The following is a 17,366-nucleotide window of genomic DNA, read 5'->3' on the forward strand; positions in this document are numbered from 1 at the left end:
AATTGCCAAAATTAGGCTATCCCATCATACCATCCCCTCCATAAACTTATCAAGCTTAATCTTGAATCTGTCTTTTGCCCCCACTGCTCCCCTTGGAAGGCTGTTGCAGAACCTCACTCCTCTGATGGTTAGAAACCTTCGTCTAATTTCCAGTCTAAACTTTCTGATGGCCAGTTTATATCCATTTGTTCTTGTGTCCACATTGGTACTGAGCTTAAGTAATTCCTCTCCCTCCCTGGTATTTATCCCTCTGATATATTTATAGAGAGCAATCATATCTCCCCTTAGCCTTCTTTTGGTTAGGCTAAACAAGCCAAGCTCTTTGAGTCTCCTTTCATAAAACAGGTTTTCCATTCCTCGGGTCACCCTAGTAGCCCTTCTCTGTACCTGTTCCGGTTTGAATTAATCCTTCTTAAACATGGGAGACCAGAATTGCACACAGTATTCCAGATGAGGTCTCACCAGTGCCTTGTATAATGGTACTAACACCTCTTTATCTCTACTGAAAATACTTCGCCTGATACATTCCCAAGACCCATTAGCTTTTTTCACGGCCATATCACATTGGCGACTCATAGTCATCCTTTGATCAATACTTCGAGGTCCTTCTCCTCCTCTGTTACTTCCAACTGGTGTGTCCCCAGCTTATAACAAAAATTCTTGTTATTAATCCCTAAATGCATGACCTTGCACTTTTCACTATTAAATTTCATCCTATTACTATTACTCCAGTTTACAAGGTCATCCAGATCTTCCTGTATGATATCCCGGTCCTTCTCTGTATTGGCAATACCTCCCAGCTTTGTGTCATCTGCAAACTTTATTAGCACACACCCAGGTTTCGTGCCGAGGTTAGTAATAAAAAGATTAAATAAGATTGGTCTCAAAACCGATCCCTGAGGAACTCCACTAGTAACCTCCCTCCAGCCTGTCAGTTTACCTTTCAGTATGAGCCGTTGTAGTCTCCCCTTTAACCAGTTCCTTATCCACCTTTCAATTTTCATATTGATCCCCATCTTTTCCAATTTAACTAATAATTCCCCATGTGGAACCGTATCAAATGCCTTACTGAAATCGAGGTAAATTAGGTCCACTGTGTTTCCTTTGTCTAAAAAATCTGTTACCTTCCTTCTCAAAGAAGGAGATCAGATTGGTTTGGCACGACCTACCTTTTGTAAAACATGTTGTATTTTGTCCCAATTACCATTGACCTCAGTGTCCTTAACTACTTTCTCTTTCAGAATTTTTTTCCAAGACCTTGCATACTACAGATGTCAAAGTAACAGGCCTGTAGTTACCCGGATAACTTTTTTTTTTTCCTTTCTTAAAAATAGGAACTACACCTCTACCCCGATATAACGCTGTCCTCGGGAGCTAAAAAATCTTACCGCATTATAGGTGAAACCGCGTTATATCGAACTTGTTTTGATCCGCCTGAGCGCGCAGCCCCGCCCCCCCGGAGCGCTGCTTTACCACGTTATATCCGAATTGGTGTTCTGTCGGGTCGCGTTTTATCGGGGTAGAGGTGTATGTTAGCAATTTTCCAGTCATACGGTACAACCCCTGAGTTTACAGATTCATTAAAAATTCTTGCTAATGGGCTTGCAATTTCATATGCCAGTTCCTTTAATATTCTTGGATGAAGATAATCTGGGCCCCCCGATTTAGTGCCATTAAGCTGTTCGAGTTTGGCTTCTACCTCGGATGTGGTAATATCTACCTCCATATCCTCATTCCCATTTGTCATCCTGTCATTATTCCTAAACACATCATTAGCCTCATTAAAGACTGAGGCAAAGTACTTGTTTAGATATTGGGCCATGTCTAGATTATCCTTAACCTCCACTCCATCCTCAGTGTTTAGCAGTCCCACTTTTTCTTTCTTTGTTTTCTTCTTATTTATATGGCTATAGAACCTTTTACTACACCTCTACCTCGATATAACGCTGTCTTCGGGAGCCAAAAAATCTTACCGTGTTATAGGTGAAACCGCGTTATATCGAACTTGCTTTGATCCACCCGAGTGCGCAGCCCTGCCCCCGGAGCACTGCTTTACCGCGTTATATCTGAATTCACGTTATATCGGGTCGTGTTATGTCGGGGTAGAGGTGTATTTGTTTTAATTTCCTTTGCAAGGTCCAACTCTACATGGCTTTTAGCCTTTCTCACTTTATCTTACATGTTCTGACCTCAATAAGGTAGCTTTCCTTGCTGATCCCTCCCATCTTCCACTCCTTGTAGGCTTTCTGCTTTTCCTTAATCACCTCTCTGAGATGCCTGCTCATCCAGCTTGGTCTACAACTCCTGCCTATGAATTTTTCCCCTTTCTTGGGATGCAGGCTTCTGATAGTTTCTGCAACTTTGACTTGAAGTAATTCCAGGCCTCCTCCTGCCTTTAGATCCCCAAGTTCTTCAGTCCAATCCACTTCCCTAACTAATTTTCTTAATTTTTTTTTTAAAGTTAGTCCTATTGAAATCAAAAACCTTAGTCACAGATCTATTTTTGTTTATCCTTCCATTCAGTTTGAACTGAAGTAGCTCATGATCGCTTGAACCAAGGTTGTCCCCTACAACCATTTCTTCTAATGGTCCTCACTACTCACCAAAACCAAATCTAAAATGGCATCCCCTCTTGTTGGTTCAGCAACTACTTGGTGAAGGAATCCATCAGCTATCGCATCTAGGAAAATCTGAGCCCTATTATTATTACTAGCACTTGTCCTCCAATCTATATCTGGGAAGTTAAAGTCTCCCATGATCACACAATTCCCATTAGTATTTACTTCATTAAAAACATTAAAGAGGTCTCTCTCCATATCCAAATCAGATCCCAGTGGTCTATAGCACACCCCAAGCACTATCCCAGGGGAGGCTCTAGTAGCTTTCTTCCTCAATGTCATTTTTGCCCAGACAGACTCTGTCTTATCCATTCCATCACTTCTTATTTCTTTACAGTCTACTGCATCATTGCTATACAATGCTACTCCTCCACCTTTACCTTTATTTCTGTCTTTCCTAAACAGCACATACCCTTCAATACCTGTACTCTAGTCATGACTACTATTCCACCATGTTTCTGTTATCCCTACAATATCTGGTTTCAGTTCCTGCACTAGTAACTCTAGTTCTTCCATTTTGTTACCTAGGTTCCTTGCATTGGTGTACAAACATCTTAATTTTAGCTGTTTAGCCTCGCTCACATTCTTTACCTGATTAGGCACGGACATTCTACCGCCAGTATTACCTATTAGACTAGTATCTACAGTACCCTTCCTCCTTTTGTCCATTCTCCTACCCATGGCTGTATCCTTTCTTACTTTGTTTTCTTCCTTCTCAATGTTAAAATCCGGCATGGCGATTACCTGGACATCTCCCAACCATCTCCCCCAAATTCCTAGTTTAAAGCTCTCTTAATCAGTTGTGCCAGCCTCCATCCTAGAAGTCTATTTCCCTCCCTATTCAGGTTAAGTCCATCCTGAGACAACAATCCTCTGTCCATGAATGCCTCCTAGTGGCCATACATTCCAAAGCCCTCCTTATAGCACCGCTGCCTGAGCCATCTGTTGATAATCATAATCTTGTCACACCTTTGTTGCCCTTCTCTAGGAACAGGTAGAATCCCACTGAAGATCACCTGAGCCTCGATTTCCGTAAACGTCTTCTCCAGCCTGGCATAGTCTCCCTTGATATGTTCCAGTGAGAATCTAGCCGTATCATTTGTTCCCACATGAAGGACTGTCAGTGGATTCTTTCCCACTCCCGTTAGGATCCTCCTCAGCCTCAGGTCAACATCCTATATCTTAGCACCCGGCAGACAGCACACCCTTCTGTTCTCTGGATCTGCTGTGGTTACAAGGCCTGTCTATTTTTCCCCAGTAAGGAGTCCCCAATCATGTAGACCTGCCTTTTCCTGGTGATGGCGCGATTCTCCGGTCTATCCCCTGTTCCCTCTGGCTGCAAGTCCTCTCGGTTCCTATTCTCCCTTGCAATCCTCTGCAACCCATCCTGTATCCACCTGCTGTACCCCTTCTTCATTTTCCAACTCTGCAAACCTGTTCCTGAGCTCTATTTCTCCTTCACTGGCCCGACTTTTCCTCTGCCTGGTTCTCTTAGTCACATGCTTCCACTGTCCATTTTCTTCACCCAGCAGTCTCCTCTCAGAGTTCTTTGGTCCTGCTTCCATCTGCAAGTCTGAGCTTTTCCCTTCAGACTCCTCATGTCTTTGCTCCAGCATCTGCTTGAACTCCCTTCTAAACTCAACCAGAGTTTCCACCTGCATCTCCAATCCTCAGATCTTTTCTTCCATCAGCTCTATCAGGTGGCAGTTCTTGCAGACGAAAGTCTTTTCAGGTACCCCCTTCAAGATCGTGTACATACCGTAGCTTCCACATCCAGTCATCTTCATTGTGTCCTCCACTGCTTGGGTCACTACCACTGCTGCCTCTGTATCGGTCATAGCCTTCCCACCTAAGTCCTGTTAGTCCAGGAAACACAAACCAAACCAAAACACCACCACCCACAGCAAAACAAACCTGCAATGAGCACCACAACACTGCCAGAACACCACACACTCCCTTCACTAGCCTATCTGTTCCTCTGCTTAGTTCTCCTAGTCTCCCCCCCCAAAAAAACTCCCGTTGCAAACTCCCTCTCAAACTCCCCTGTTTACAGCTCTGTTTGCTGGCTCCTGTGCCACTGCAACTGTCTGAATTAGTCCAAACAAAAAGTTCTACTGTGTTAAGATCATGTTAGGTAGGTAGACGAGAAAAGTGTGGAACCATAAATTAGTGAACTGAAATTGGTGTATTGGAAACTAGGCCCAATTGGTGGATAAAATAAAAGGATGGGCTATTCCGCCCATCACTCCCTTTCTGGTTCCATAAAGAGACTTTGGGGAGAAAAATTGGCTATTGCAGCAAGCTTCATCCTCATGGCTGCCAACTGATCCTGAAAGTTGTCCTGACTAGACTGGGTCAAAAGAGAGAGGGAGCCAGATGGCATTGCAACCTCCACGGGCTGGAATCCAAAAAACCCCTGGGATGTGAGAGACTTCCTCCCCGGCCCACCACCTTCTCCCCCTCCCTCCCCCCCTTATTTCTTGTCTTTCCTATCCCTCAACTTTTTTCTTCTGTCTAATGAGTCTGGTTTAGCCAGTTAAGACTGAATATTTTGTGACACTGCTGTTAGCTTGTGACCAGAGAGGGAATGAAAGGCAGTGCTCTAAACAGCCCAGTGCTGGTACAAGTTTATCAAGTCTTTGAGTAGCTCATCAGACCATGTGATTGACCTGAATAGTAACTCCTCACTTAGTCATCCCAGTTAATGTTGTTTTGTTGTTATGTTGCTGATCTATTAGAGAACACGCTCGTTTAAAGTTGTGCAATGCTCCCTTATAACATCCTTTGGCAGCCACCGGCTTTGTACACTGCTTGCAGGAAGAGCAGCCCGTTGGAGCTAGCTGGTGGGGGCTTGGAACCAGGGTGGACTGGCAGCCCCCCTATCAGCTCCCCGTTCCTCTAAGTTCTCTTTGCGGCAGCCACCCAGCAAGCTATCAATTGCCAGCAGTTCAGCTGTCCTTCCCCATCCTCCCCCACTGCCATGTGCTACTCCTGCCCTCTGCCTTGGAGCTGCTCCCCCGAGCCTCCTGCTTGCTGTGCAGGTGGGGAGGGGACGAGGGGAGCTAATGTCAGGTTGTCCCCCTCCCCCCCTGCTCCTGCACCCCACTTACCCCATCTTCATAGAGTGGGAGGGACAGACACAACAGGGCTCAGGACGGAGGGAGCTTCCTGGCAGCAGCTTCTGTCTCAAGTTGCTGATCTACTTAAAAAAGCAGTGTACTTTGAGTGGGGTCAGCGTTCTTAAAGGGGCAATGCACATCTCACACACACACACACCCGGTGTGTGTCTCTGTCTGTCATGCTGTCTCCCCTCCCTCCATTCGTGCTGCCTTGTAGATTGTGAGGCTACATTAACAACCAGTTGACCCTTGAGGGCTCAGCTGATTGCTTGTTCATCATTTAGCAGTAAGGCATTTCCTGGGAAATATCCCACCCTCTGACTTCACCACCTCAACCAAGCTTCACAATCATTGCTGTGTACCAGTATTAAATTATTTGTTTAAAACTTAGTGTGTGTGTGTGTGTGTGTGTGTGTGTGTGTGTGTATAATATATATAATAGTCTTTTGTCCTGGAACCTAACCCCACCTATTTACATTAATTCTTATGGGGAAATTGGATTCGCTTAATATCATTTCGCTTAAAGTCGCATTTTTTAGGAACATAACTACAACGTCCAGCTTTGAGGCTGCAAGTGAGAGTCCTCACCAGAGATAGAAGCTGCATTTTCTCTTTTCTTTCCCCTCCTGGAATCGACCTTAAGAACAACAGCTCCAGTCCATCTCAACTAACTTCTCTTTTCCTCCAAAGGACAGTTATTCCATCTTTAATACCAACTAACAGACTGTCAAACAAGTGTGTTTTCCTTTAGCTGGAGAGAGATTTTAGAAGGAAAAGGGAACAAGGGATGTTGTTAAAATGAAAGCCTTACTTAGTACTTTTCAAATGCTTCAACTTTTTCCTTTTCTGTATCTTTAATAAAAGGATTTTAATTGTTTGCCTACTAAGCAGGCTGAGGTCTCTGTAAACCAAACCTTGAACCTTGTTTAATGTTGGCCTGTGATTGCCTTATGATAACACCTTTAGCCCACATGTATTCCATCTTAATTAATACAGCAGCACCTAAATAACTTCAGGAATGTTTTGTGTTAAGTCCCTTCAAGTAACAAAACAAAACTTGCCTGACCTGATGTACTGTATCTGGCATCCATAATTTCTTCAATCTATTGTTCCTTCTACAGTACATGTAAGATGGCAGTGAGGTATTTGCCATCAATATTCATTTTATGATGCACAATGCTTGTATGATTTTCAGTGTGTGTGTGTGTGTGTGTGTGTGTTGGCAAGCAGTTTTTCAAATTATACAGTACATTACAGTCTGTACTTCACTGAACAGTATGAATAGTAAAACAACTGCTCAGGATGTGTAAAAATGCAAAGTAAAGGATTCAGTTGCTGCTGTTGGGAACTATCACTGTTGTGATTGGAACAGACCACAGATCTCTTGAGATGTCAGTAGGCATGTTTTCCCTTTTTATCAGTACATAGCATTTCTCTAGTATTTCACCCAAAGCTCTTCACAAAACGTGAACAAATTTTACCTTCATCTTACCGCTGAGTAAGTGAGAGTTCAGCATAGAACAGGGTCCCTTGTCTTGGGGCTGGTCTGTATGGAGACTTAGTGCATGGTAAGTTGCAGTATGTATCTAGAGCACCTCAGCCTGCTGCACATAAAGTGACTATGTGGACCCTGCTATTGCGCACTAGAATTTCCCTTTTTCACTTTGACCTATTACACTGTTAAACAGCAGTAGGTCAACGTGCACTAGAAACTCCTAGTGTACAGTAGTAGGGTCCACATGGACACTTAGTGCACAGCAGGCTGGTGCACTGTAGATTTACACCCTGGCTTGCTGCACACAGTCTGCTTACAGACCAGCCCCAAGCGAGGGACTCTGTTCTATTCTAAACTCTAAGTAAACTAAGGATTGAACTTCAGCCTTGGTAGTTTCCTTGGCTTGTTTGGGAAATGGAATACTGTTGCACAGTGACCTTTTGGTTTCTTTATCTATTACCTGGGTAAAACCATAATGATGGCTATCCCAATGATCCTGTCAGTTGCTGTCCCCTTTGACCCTCCATTTGAGATTTGCTGCAATGACAGCTTTGCAACAACTCTAGTTGCACTAGTAGCAGCTGTTGGGCAAAGAACAGCTCTCACAGACTCCTGTTTCTCTTCTGAATTTGGTTCTTTGCGTTGGTAGGGACTAGTTCTAGGTAAATACAAAAATGGATTCAGCATCTGGGTCAGTCTACATCCACCTTGCTATTAGTTTGATAAACTGTCTACAGTAGACAAATCAATGCCATCTTAAATTTAACACTACTGTATTTTGAAGCATGCTGGTCAATTCCAATTGTGAAAAAAGTTCCACTGCTGTCATTTCTCACTCTGGTTTATTTTTCAGCAGGTCAGCCAGCCCAGAAGATGCCTACAACCACAGCGGCTTCAGCAGCCCCATCAGTATTTGTCGCCGCAGCAGTTCATGCCTTTCGATAGTAAGTACCATAGTAGGCAGAGCTGAGAGTTCCTGCACTGGCCTTTCATTGCTAGAGACCTGGACTCCAATTTTATAATTTTATCACAAGCGGAAAATATTTTTGGGCGAGGAAAGGGATTTTTATGTCTGTATCCCCATTACACAAATGCCACATGATTTGGTACAATTCTTGGGTCAAAAAAAGCCTATGAATGGAACATCTGTGTTCTGTAGGTTAGGAATACATGGTCCATTGCCTGATGTCTAGGAAGCCCAGGACTTAAACTGTGAGGGGTGTTGCATGTTTTGATTGAGGAGCAGTAGGGGGATTCTTGCACTGTTTGTGACCAATTCAGTCAGATCCTCTTTATCAATGCTAAATTCACCCCCTGGAAAACCGAAGGGGGGAACCTAGTACCAAAACCATACATGTTGTCTGTCTGTGTTCTGCTGTGGAAAGATCACTCAAGTTTAAAAAACACCAGAAATTAAGTTCCCTATGACTTTTTTGGACAAGCTAAAAAGATTTAGCTCTACTAAGTTAAGGAGACGTCAGTCTGACATAGAAGCCTATAGGAAGTGGCCCTTGGATATCAAGGTGAAAAGCTCCTCATAAACACCAAAGAAATGTGAAGAAGGAATGGATTTGCAGCAGACTATCTTACTTTGCCTTTTAGCACAAATGGGCAGTATGTGAAGCAAGGCAAGTATGGAGCAGCTGTGGTGGGGAGCCATGCTACCAAAGAGGTGAGAGAAGCTGCATTTCTCTTTAACATACTCCTATACTAAAAGCACATCTTGTTCAAAGCTGAATTGCTTCTCATTTTTAATGTTATCATTTTTAGTACCATTCCTGTTTGGTGATTTCCAGCCCTGTTAGGTTTCTTGTAGTTCAGGTGCTGAGCAGCCAACTACTTTTGTAGCTGCACCTGTTCTCTGAGCATTCAGCAAGGCTATTGTAAAGATATTTTCCCACCTGAGAATGAAACACATTAGAGAAGGTGGACTGTCTGTTCCATTGCAGTCTTTTTATGCAAAAGCTATTTTGGTATTCGTTCGGATGCTTTCAAACTGTGAACCTGATCTCAGATCCATTAGCAAATACCTATGCATATCCCTTATAATTGAGTTCATGTAAACAAATTGATATGAATTATGCTCTACTTGACCTTTTTATACAAAAAAATAAGTTCTTGAATGCAGCTCCACTCTTATAGCTATCTGCCACTCTAAGTGTAGAACAAAGGAGTATTTAGCAAGCTGTATTAAAAGAAATAACCTAAATCCAATCTGCCCTTGATCTGGTGCTGCCTCTTACCCTGCACCCTTCCACCCTCAGCCAGCTCCAGCTTCCCTTCTTCAGTTGTCTTCCTAAATTGCTGGGTGTGTGGTTTGTCTTTTTTTTTTTTTTTTTTTAAGAATACTTCTTACAGTAAACTGATTTTGAGACCTTTGGGTTTGTTTTTTTTAAACTTTCTCCCCCCAAAAATTCTCGGGTGAACAGGGAAGTGGAGGGCTGGCCAAGCATGAAAGGGAGGTGCTTATACTACCTTTAAGGCTCTCTCAAATTGTGCTTTCATAAAGGAATTTATGTGCACAGGTATGCAACTGCGTGCTTTGCATGCAATACTAATACTTGTTAACCTTTGTTTAACTATTGTTCAGTAAACCAGCGATGTGTGTACTTAATATTGCTAGATAGCTGCTGGCCTTTGCTACCTGATCCATTAGAGAATTGAGGAGATCTTTTAATCTTTTAGTGAACAAAAACCTGGGAAATTAATGTCAGACTGTTAATGCAAAACTATGGCTGCATGGTTAATCTCTCAAAAGTCAAGAAATATAAAAGTTATAGTTGAACACCCATCCTTTACCATATCCCTTGCATATAGGTAGTCTTATCGGCTGAAGAGTTCATATGTTCTAAGGTCAGATGGAGCTATTGTGATCATCTTGTCCAGGGGTAGACAATGGGCAGACCACGGGCCAAATCCGGACTGCCATACGCTTTTGAATGGACCCAAAAATCTTTTTATTTTGTTGTTTGTTTTCTCTGGAGTCTGGATCTTGACTATACCTTGACCAAGAAATTTGGACCTTGACAAAAAAATAATTGATTACCCCAATCTAGTCTGACTTCTGAAGGTGAAATTACTTGCCTATGGTCACCCTGCAGGTCAATGATAGGGTTGGGAATAGAATCCAGGTCTCCTGAATTCCAGTCTAGTGCTCTGTCTACTAGGCCACACAACATCTAGAGTAGACTGTGACCTGAACACAGGTCCTCTAGACAGCTCGCCACCCTTACAGCTGTGCTGTTATCCTGCAGAATAGGAGGAAGCAGAATACAAAACAAGAATCAAAGCTAATTTGGTGTAATCAAAGCAAGGTGCTTCAGCAAATGAATATTTAAGAGCTGTGAGGTGACTCTCCAGGCCAAGTACGTGTGTATGGAAAAGTGTTGAAAGTATACGCACATACTGCGCATGCTCTAATACAGAAGTGCATAGATTCATGCGGAGTACAGTACAACCTGCTATTTACATTTCAGCGGTTAAACTTCATTGCTTTGAATTCACCTACTGCTGGTGCATTTGGCAGACAAGCTATGGCCCTAATGCTACTGTATCTCTTATAGTGCACACCAGAATTTCACAGATGTGTTGGGGGTTAATTTTGTTTGTTTTTTTGTTTCCCCCTCCTCCCTCCCTCCCTCCTGTGGAATCAAGTACAAGATTCTCCTTTATATCAATCAGCAGCAGCAGGTCACAGTTGCCAGGATCCATCCAGGGTTTGTGCTCACGGTAAGACTCTGCATTAGAAAATCTTTTTTTCGGTAGTCATATGTGTTTGTCTTCACTTAGACCTGGTCTACACTACAAATTTACATTGGTATAACTATGTAGTTCAGGGGTGTGGAAAAAAAACCAGTGTAGGCATCACTATGTCAACAGGCAGGCTTCTCCCATCCACTTAGCTACCACCTCTCGGGGAGGTGGATTAACTATGCCAACAGAAGAAGCTCTCTCACTGACACAGTAGCATCTTCACTGAATCACTAGAGCAGTGCCGCTGCAATGTTTTAAGTGTAGACCTGCCCTTAAGCTTCTGGTACACTGTACTCTGTGCAGCAACTAGGAATTGTCACCTTCCCTCTCCTGAAATTTTGTCCTCTTGGCTATAGATTGTAAAGTCTTTGAGACAAGGCATGTGACTCAGGCCCTGTCTACACTAAAGGGAAAAGTCGATCTAAGCTACGCAATTTGAGTTATGTGAATAGTGTAACTCAAATCGACATAGCTTAGATCTGCTTACCGCGGGGTCCACACTATGCGACATCGATGGGAGATGCTCTCCCATCGACTCCCCTTACTCTTCTCGATCAGGTAGAGTACAGGAATCAACGGGAGAGCGATTGTAGACAAGCCCTCATTCATGTTTTGTAAAATACAACATTCTGAATTCATGGTGCACAACTATTCTTTCTCCTCCTATCATAAATTGCACAAGAAATTTTTTCAACAGTAGATCTCACAGCACTGTACAGTGGAGATAATCCTCATTTTACAGAGCAAATTACATTGCTTTGCTTTTCTTGTACACTTGCAATGGGATCAGAGAAACCCAAATTCACATATGTCCTAGACCAGGGGTAGGCAACCTATGGCACTCGTGCCGAAGGCGGCACGCGAGCTGATTTTCAGTGGCACTCACACTGCCCGGGTCCTGGCCACTGGTCTGGGGGGCTCTGCATTTTTATTTAATTTTAAATTAAGCTTCTTAAACATTTTAAAAACCTTATTTACTTTACATACAACAATAGTTTAGTTATATATTATAGACATAGAAAGAGGCCTTCTAAAAACGTTAAAATGTATTACTGGCACGCGAAACCTTAAATTGGAGTGAAAAAATGAAGACTCGGCACACCACTTCTGAAAGGTTGCCGACCCCTGTCCTAGACTTTTCTTAAATGATTAGGGGAATGGGGAAAAAATGCCGTGTCTGATGAAGAGAGGGCAAGAAAATGCCTGAGCTCTGTGTGAAATCTGACAGCATGTTTCTCTTTCAGTAAGAATTTGCTAGGTTTTTGCAAGCCTTTCTGAAAGTTTCCATTTAACTTTTCCTCCAATTTCAGAGAGAACCGGAGTCCTGAGTAGGTTAAAAATAGCTATCAGTAACAAGTAGCAGGAAAGATGTCAAGCCACCTCCATCCCTTTATTTGATTTAAGAATAATTCCTCTTGCCCTTTAGCTCTATAATCCATTTTCAGCAAGTTTGTGTTACTACCCATGGACTGAAAGTGATTTATATCAGGTGTTTATAAACAAACATGGAGCCAAAGCTCCATGTGGGTACAGACGCTCCCCGAGTTACGTAAACTCGATTTACACAAATCCGAGCTTATGGAAAAAGTTCCGTAAGCTAGAAATAGGAGGGTGTGTTTTTAAAATCCAAGTGCTTGAACTGAACACATATTTGTAATTTTGATATGGGACTGATTTCTTTTTCCATAGGTTCAGCCCAACAACTACAGTACATTTTATGATGATCAGAGACACAACTGGTCGATCATGTTCGAGTCAGAAAAGGCAGCCATGGATTTCAGTAGACAGGTAATCTTCTTAAGCCAGCAGGCTGCCCTCTTGCACTAACTCTACCTATGCTGTTAGTGCTGTATCATGTTCAGAACAGCAAACAAAAATCATGGTTGCTCACAATTTGCTAAGCTGCATTCTTAATCAAAGCCCAGTTCAGTCTCATCTCCCCACTAAAGTAAAACTGAAATGCATATTGCAGCTTTGTGAATGTGCTGCGCTTTGATTAGTTGGCATTCTGTTTGGTTCACTTGAATACAGGGTAGCATGTCTCAAATTGTGATACTCCTACTTCTCTAGCGCTTTCATCCAAAGAAGTTAGTGTTTTAAAATGTTAATTAAACCCATCAACACGCTGTTGTGAGCGAAGTGGTTTTCTCATTGTATATATAAGCAAAGTGCTGCATAAGGAGATGAAGCATCAGTAATGTTCATGTGTGTAAAGTATATCAGTAACACTCAGCTTCTTACTGATATAGTGAGAAATAAATCCGATATTGCCTGTCTTCAGTCTAAGTGGAATTTATTGTGCTGCTGCAGCTGGCCACAGACAAAAGGTACTAATGTTCGGACTTCCTTTGTAGTTATGCATTGCCAAATGCAACAGCAGCCCTTCACTGGACTCAGTACTGTACCAGGATCTCATTGTTGGAGAGGGGCAGGGATTGGAAGTAGGAGACTCTCTGGAGGTTGCCTATACCGGTTGGCTGTTCCAGAACAATGGGCTTGGACAGGTAAACGGGCTTTTACTACTAGAAATGGGTTAATATTAACCCTTCTCAAATTAAGTCATTGGAAGAGACTTGTAATCTCAACACCATTGGATGGCAAAGTATTCTCTCCATCACAACTTACTCTGAGGCATGCATGTCTCTTAGTTTGCCCTGAGAGCAAACTTATTTCCCCCCCCCCCCCCCCCCCACTGGACAGCAATGCTAAATATAGGGGGAACCGAGCTACACATAGGATTTGTAAAAAAAATTACAGAAAATTCCCTTCATAAATTCCTTTGAGTATTGAACAGTGAGGATAGTAACTGGTTCCATGTGTGTTCAGGAAGAGATGATGGAAATTCTTGTGACTTATTTTTAATATCAAACATGGATATTTAACAGAAGAGCCATGAAAACAGAACTAATCATCCTGGCTTTGAAAATGTCTTGACCAGGCATCAGGTGTAACTTTACATCTGCCATCAGAGCCTCCCTTCTCTAGAAACTTAGGAACGTTTGAAGATGTTACTCTTAAACCACAAGTTCTGCTTTGTTTAGTAACGAAGTGGTTAGGAAAGTGCTTTGAGGGAGGTTGGGAGCTTCTTATTCCTACAAAGTCAGCTTCTCATGCTATGTGAGAAGAATGCTTTTCCTCCAATAAGGCATCCAGATACATAGTCAATAAGGTGACTTCATTTCTTCTTTGGGAAGCAAGTCACTAGGATGTCAGCATAATGCGACACTCCCATGGTCCTGTGGCTCATGATCTCTGCTACTGTATAGATCAGAGATCGGCAACCTTTGGCATGCAGCCCATCAGGGTAAGTCCCTTGCGGGCTGGGCTGGTTTGTTTACCTGCTGCGTCCGCAGGTTCGGCCAATCACATCTCCCATTGGCTGCGGTTCGCCGTCCCAGGCCAATGGGGGCTGCGGGAAGGGCGGCCAGCACATCCCTCGGCCCGCGCCTCTTCCCGTAGCCCCCATTGGCCTGGGACGGCGAACCACAGCCAGTGGGAGCTGCAATTGGCTGAACCTGCCCTGCCCGCCAGGGGCTTACCCTGACGGGTCGTGTGCCAAAGGTTGCTGATCCCTGGTATAGAAGATCCAGGTCTAATTTCCTTTCCTTGCTGTAGGACACTATCATCTGTCCACTTAAACTGGTGGTACTAAGAGTACTAAGGTTATACAGTGGTATAACACTTTACAGAAGTTAAAATCTAGTTGTGTCTAGTAAACTCCCAGAGGTCACAAAGCTAGCAACAGGTGGCTGGGCCCATTGTACTATTGCTACGGCAATCTGGCTGTGTAGCATTTAATTTGATTCACTCTTGCCCAAGCTGTAGAACTTAAAGTTGCGTTTCAAGCCTGAGTCTCCAGTTACTGCACGCCTACAAAACTGTCCATGTGCAGTTTGTTAGAAATTTGGGGCCTGCTGCATTTTTCGTTTTTTTCCCCCTCCCCCTTGATTAGCATTCATTTTTGAAGTTACCACACTGAGAGACACAAGTGGTGGTAGGTATTTATGAAATAAAGGACATTGTGCTTTTTTGTGTGGTGGTTTTTTTTTTTTTTTACACATTATTTACTAGTTTGAATACTGCGTTACAACTGCAAACTTCATCAGCCCCATGGTAGGAAATCCTAGTGATTGTACCCTGTTAACCTTCAATTCCATAGGTGTTTGATTCAAATGTCAACAAGGACAAGCTGTTGCGTCTGAAGCTGGGTTCTGGAAAAGTCATTAAGGTAGAACTTCTGGCATTTTACCTTAATCTTCTGTGTACTAAAGTCTCGTAGATCTTGGAGGACTTCTGAAAGTTCTGTCTGGAGTCACACAAACCATAATAACTTCTATTGTATTTATGATAGTATGATAAAACTTGTGCTTGCTTGAAAGAAATTGCTGACATCTTTTTTTAAATCTCTTCTTTCCTTGTTTTGCACAGCATCTTGCATCTATACTTATTGCCTTCCCTTCCAATAACCAAGCCTCTTGTTCTCTCTCGGTAATAGAGAGCGAAGTCCATAGAACTTTCCTGTGCGGTAGAAAGGAAGCTGCCTGTTTGAAAATAAATCTTTATATCAGGAGGTTCCTTGATACTTTTCTGGTGGCAGCACTTCTACCCTGCAAGGCTTCCAGAAAAGTAGCTTCCTTGTGAGGAAACTCGGTTCAAGAAGAATGTATTCTGTTATGTTCATTCATGTGTACAGATCACTTGAAGCAGTGCAGGGATTTTATGAAACTCCTCTGAAGACAACCTCAGCATCATGGCACCCCCTCTGGTCCATCAAACTGGTGCAGATCTGAGATTCTTTCATAGTCGGGGAGGAGGGAGAGGGTTTTTTGGTCTGCTAGGGGCTTGTCTGTGCAGACACTTAGTTTGTGCAAGCTGGGGCATAAATCTACCCACACTAGCCTGCTGTGCCCGAAGTGTAAGTATCTGCGTGTACCCTGCTGCTATTGACTACAGAACTTTTAGTGCATGGCAGCAAGATCCACACATAGTGTATAGCAGGTTAGTGTGGGGTAGATTTACACCCCAGCTTGCCCATGAACTAAGTGTTTGTGTAGACAGGCCTCAAGATTTCAAAACCAGTTATTCCCAATTTAAACTTTAATTACTGCATTAATAGTAATTTGTACTGGTCCTGTGGCAAGCTGGCACTAATTGAAGATGAATTCTGTCATCTGTCTGTTTAAATGCATATCTGCATGTTAATCCAGTAGCTGATATTGCTATAAACGGACTTTTTAATTTGCTCCATTAACTTCTACATTTTTCTACCCATAATCAGTTTCTTAAATGCTATGTCTAAACCTAAGCATAGCACTTATTTGGCCAGATTACTAACATACAGCAGAAGTTACCAGAGGTTACTCTTTAAAGTATCCAAGTGTTGACCCATGAAAACTATGGATATGTCTACACTCAAACCACTCCAGCAATACAGCTGCAGCTGTGCCGCTGTAGTGCTTAGTGTGGCCACTACCTATGCCAATGGGAAGGGTTCTCCTGTTTGTGTAGGTAATTAACCTCCCAGAGAGAGAGGCAGTACTAGGTTGACGGAAGAATTCTTCCATCAATCTAACACTGTCTTCCACTCGGGCGGGGGAGGAAGGGGGTTGGCATAGCTACGTCTCTCAGAGGTGGGTTTTTCACATCCCTGCAAGACGTAGCTATGCCAGTATAAATTCCCAGTGTAGACCAGCCTTGAGTTACTAGGCAAGGCTTCATCCAAGCTTCTGGAACCCAAATAGAGGTCCTGGAGGCTGGCTGCATCTCCATATTAAAGATGGCAGAAGGTGCAATCTGCTCCACTGTTTGTATGTTAGGTGTTGTCTTCTGATGCCTAGAAATTAATATTGATACTCTTAATTGGATATCATGGGTCCTCTACTCTAAGGGTTTTTTATTCTAAATGGAGCAATGCTGTATCCCCTGGGCTTCACAAGAAACTTTTCAATATGCATACTGGAACCTTTATAATCTGGCCTAGAACAGCCTCACCAGAATGATTGCATATATTTTTGTGTCACTGAGTCAGACTGCTGCTTACAAATCAACTTTCTCTTCTTTTGTATTTCTGAAACGTAAAGGGTTGGGAAGAAGGGATGATGGGGATGAAGAAAGGGGGGAGACGACTTCTCATTATTCCTCCAGCATGGGCTTATGGGTCCCAAGGAGTAGCCAGTCGTATTCCTCCTGATTCCACCCTGGTTTTTGAGGTGGAAGTTAAGCGGGTGAGTGTCTCCTTCCCAATATATTTTTGTACATCTGGTTTGGGCTGTTGGTTGGCAACACTTCTGTCATTTCTACCTGTAAAGTAACAACACCCCTGTACATGAGAATTACAACATAGTTAGAAGCTTCTATATACCTAGTAAAATATCAGGATAA

General features: G+C 42.9%; 1 protein-coding gene across 1 annotated transcript in view; it reads left to right on the forward strand.

Annotated features, from left to right (window-relative positions):
• The window catches only part of FKBP15 (FKBP prolyl isomerase family member 15), a 79,299-nt gene that overhangs the window by 10,814 nt on the left and 51,119 nt on the right, over nucleotides 1-17,366 (forward strand). The window contains exons 3-9 of the mRNA XM_065418704.1: nucleotides 8,086-8,176; nucleotides 8,835-8,904; nucleotides 10,887-10,961; nucleotides 12,675-12,773; nucleotides 13,340-13,489; nucleotides 15,145-15,213; nucleotides 17,066-17,209. Coding sequence (XP_065274776.1) covers nucleotides 8,086-8,176; nucleotides 8,835-8,904; nucleotides 10,887-10,961; nucleotides 12,675-12,773; nucleotides 13,340-13,489; nucleotides 15,145-15,213; nucleotides 17,066-17,209 — 698 coding nt within the window. The remainder of the gene's footprint in view (nucleotides 1-8,085; nucleotides 8,177-8,834; nucleotides 8,905-10,886; nucleotides 10,962-12,674; nucleotides 12,774-13,339; nucleotides 13,490-15,144; nucleotides 15,214-17,065; nucleotides 17,210-17,366) is intronic.

The sequence above is a fragment of the Emys orbicularis genome, chromosome 18 (assembly GCF_028017835.1).
Source record: "Emys orbicularis isolate rEmyOrb1 chromosome 18, rEmyOrb1.hap1, whole genome shotgun sequence".
Lineage (NCBI taxonomy): Eukaryota > Metazoa > Chordata > Testudines > Emydidae > Emys > Emys orbicularis.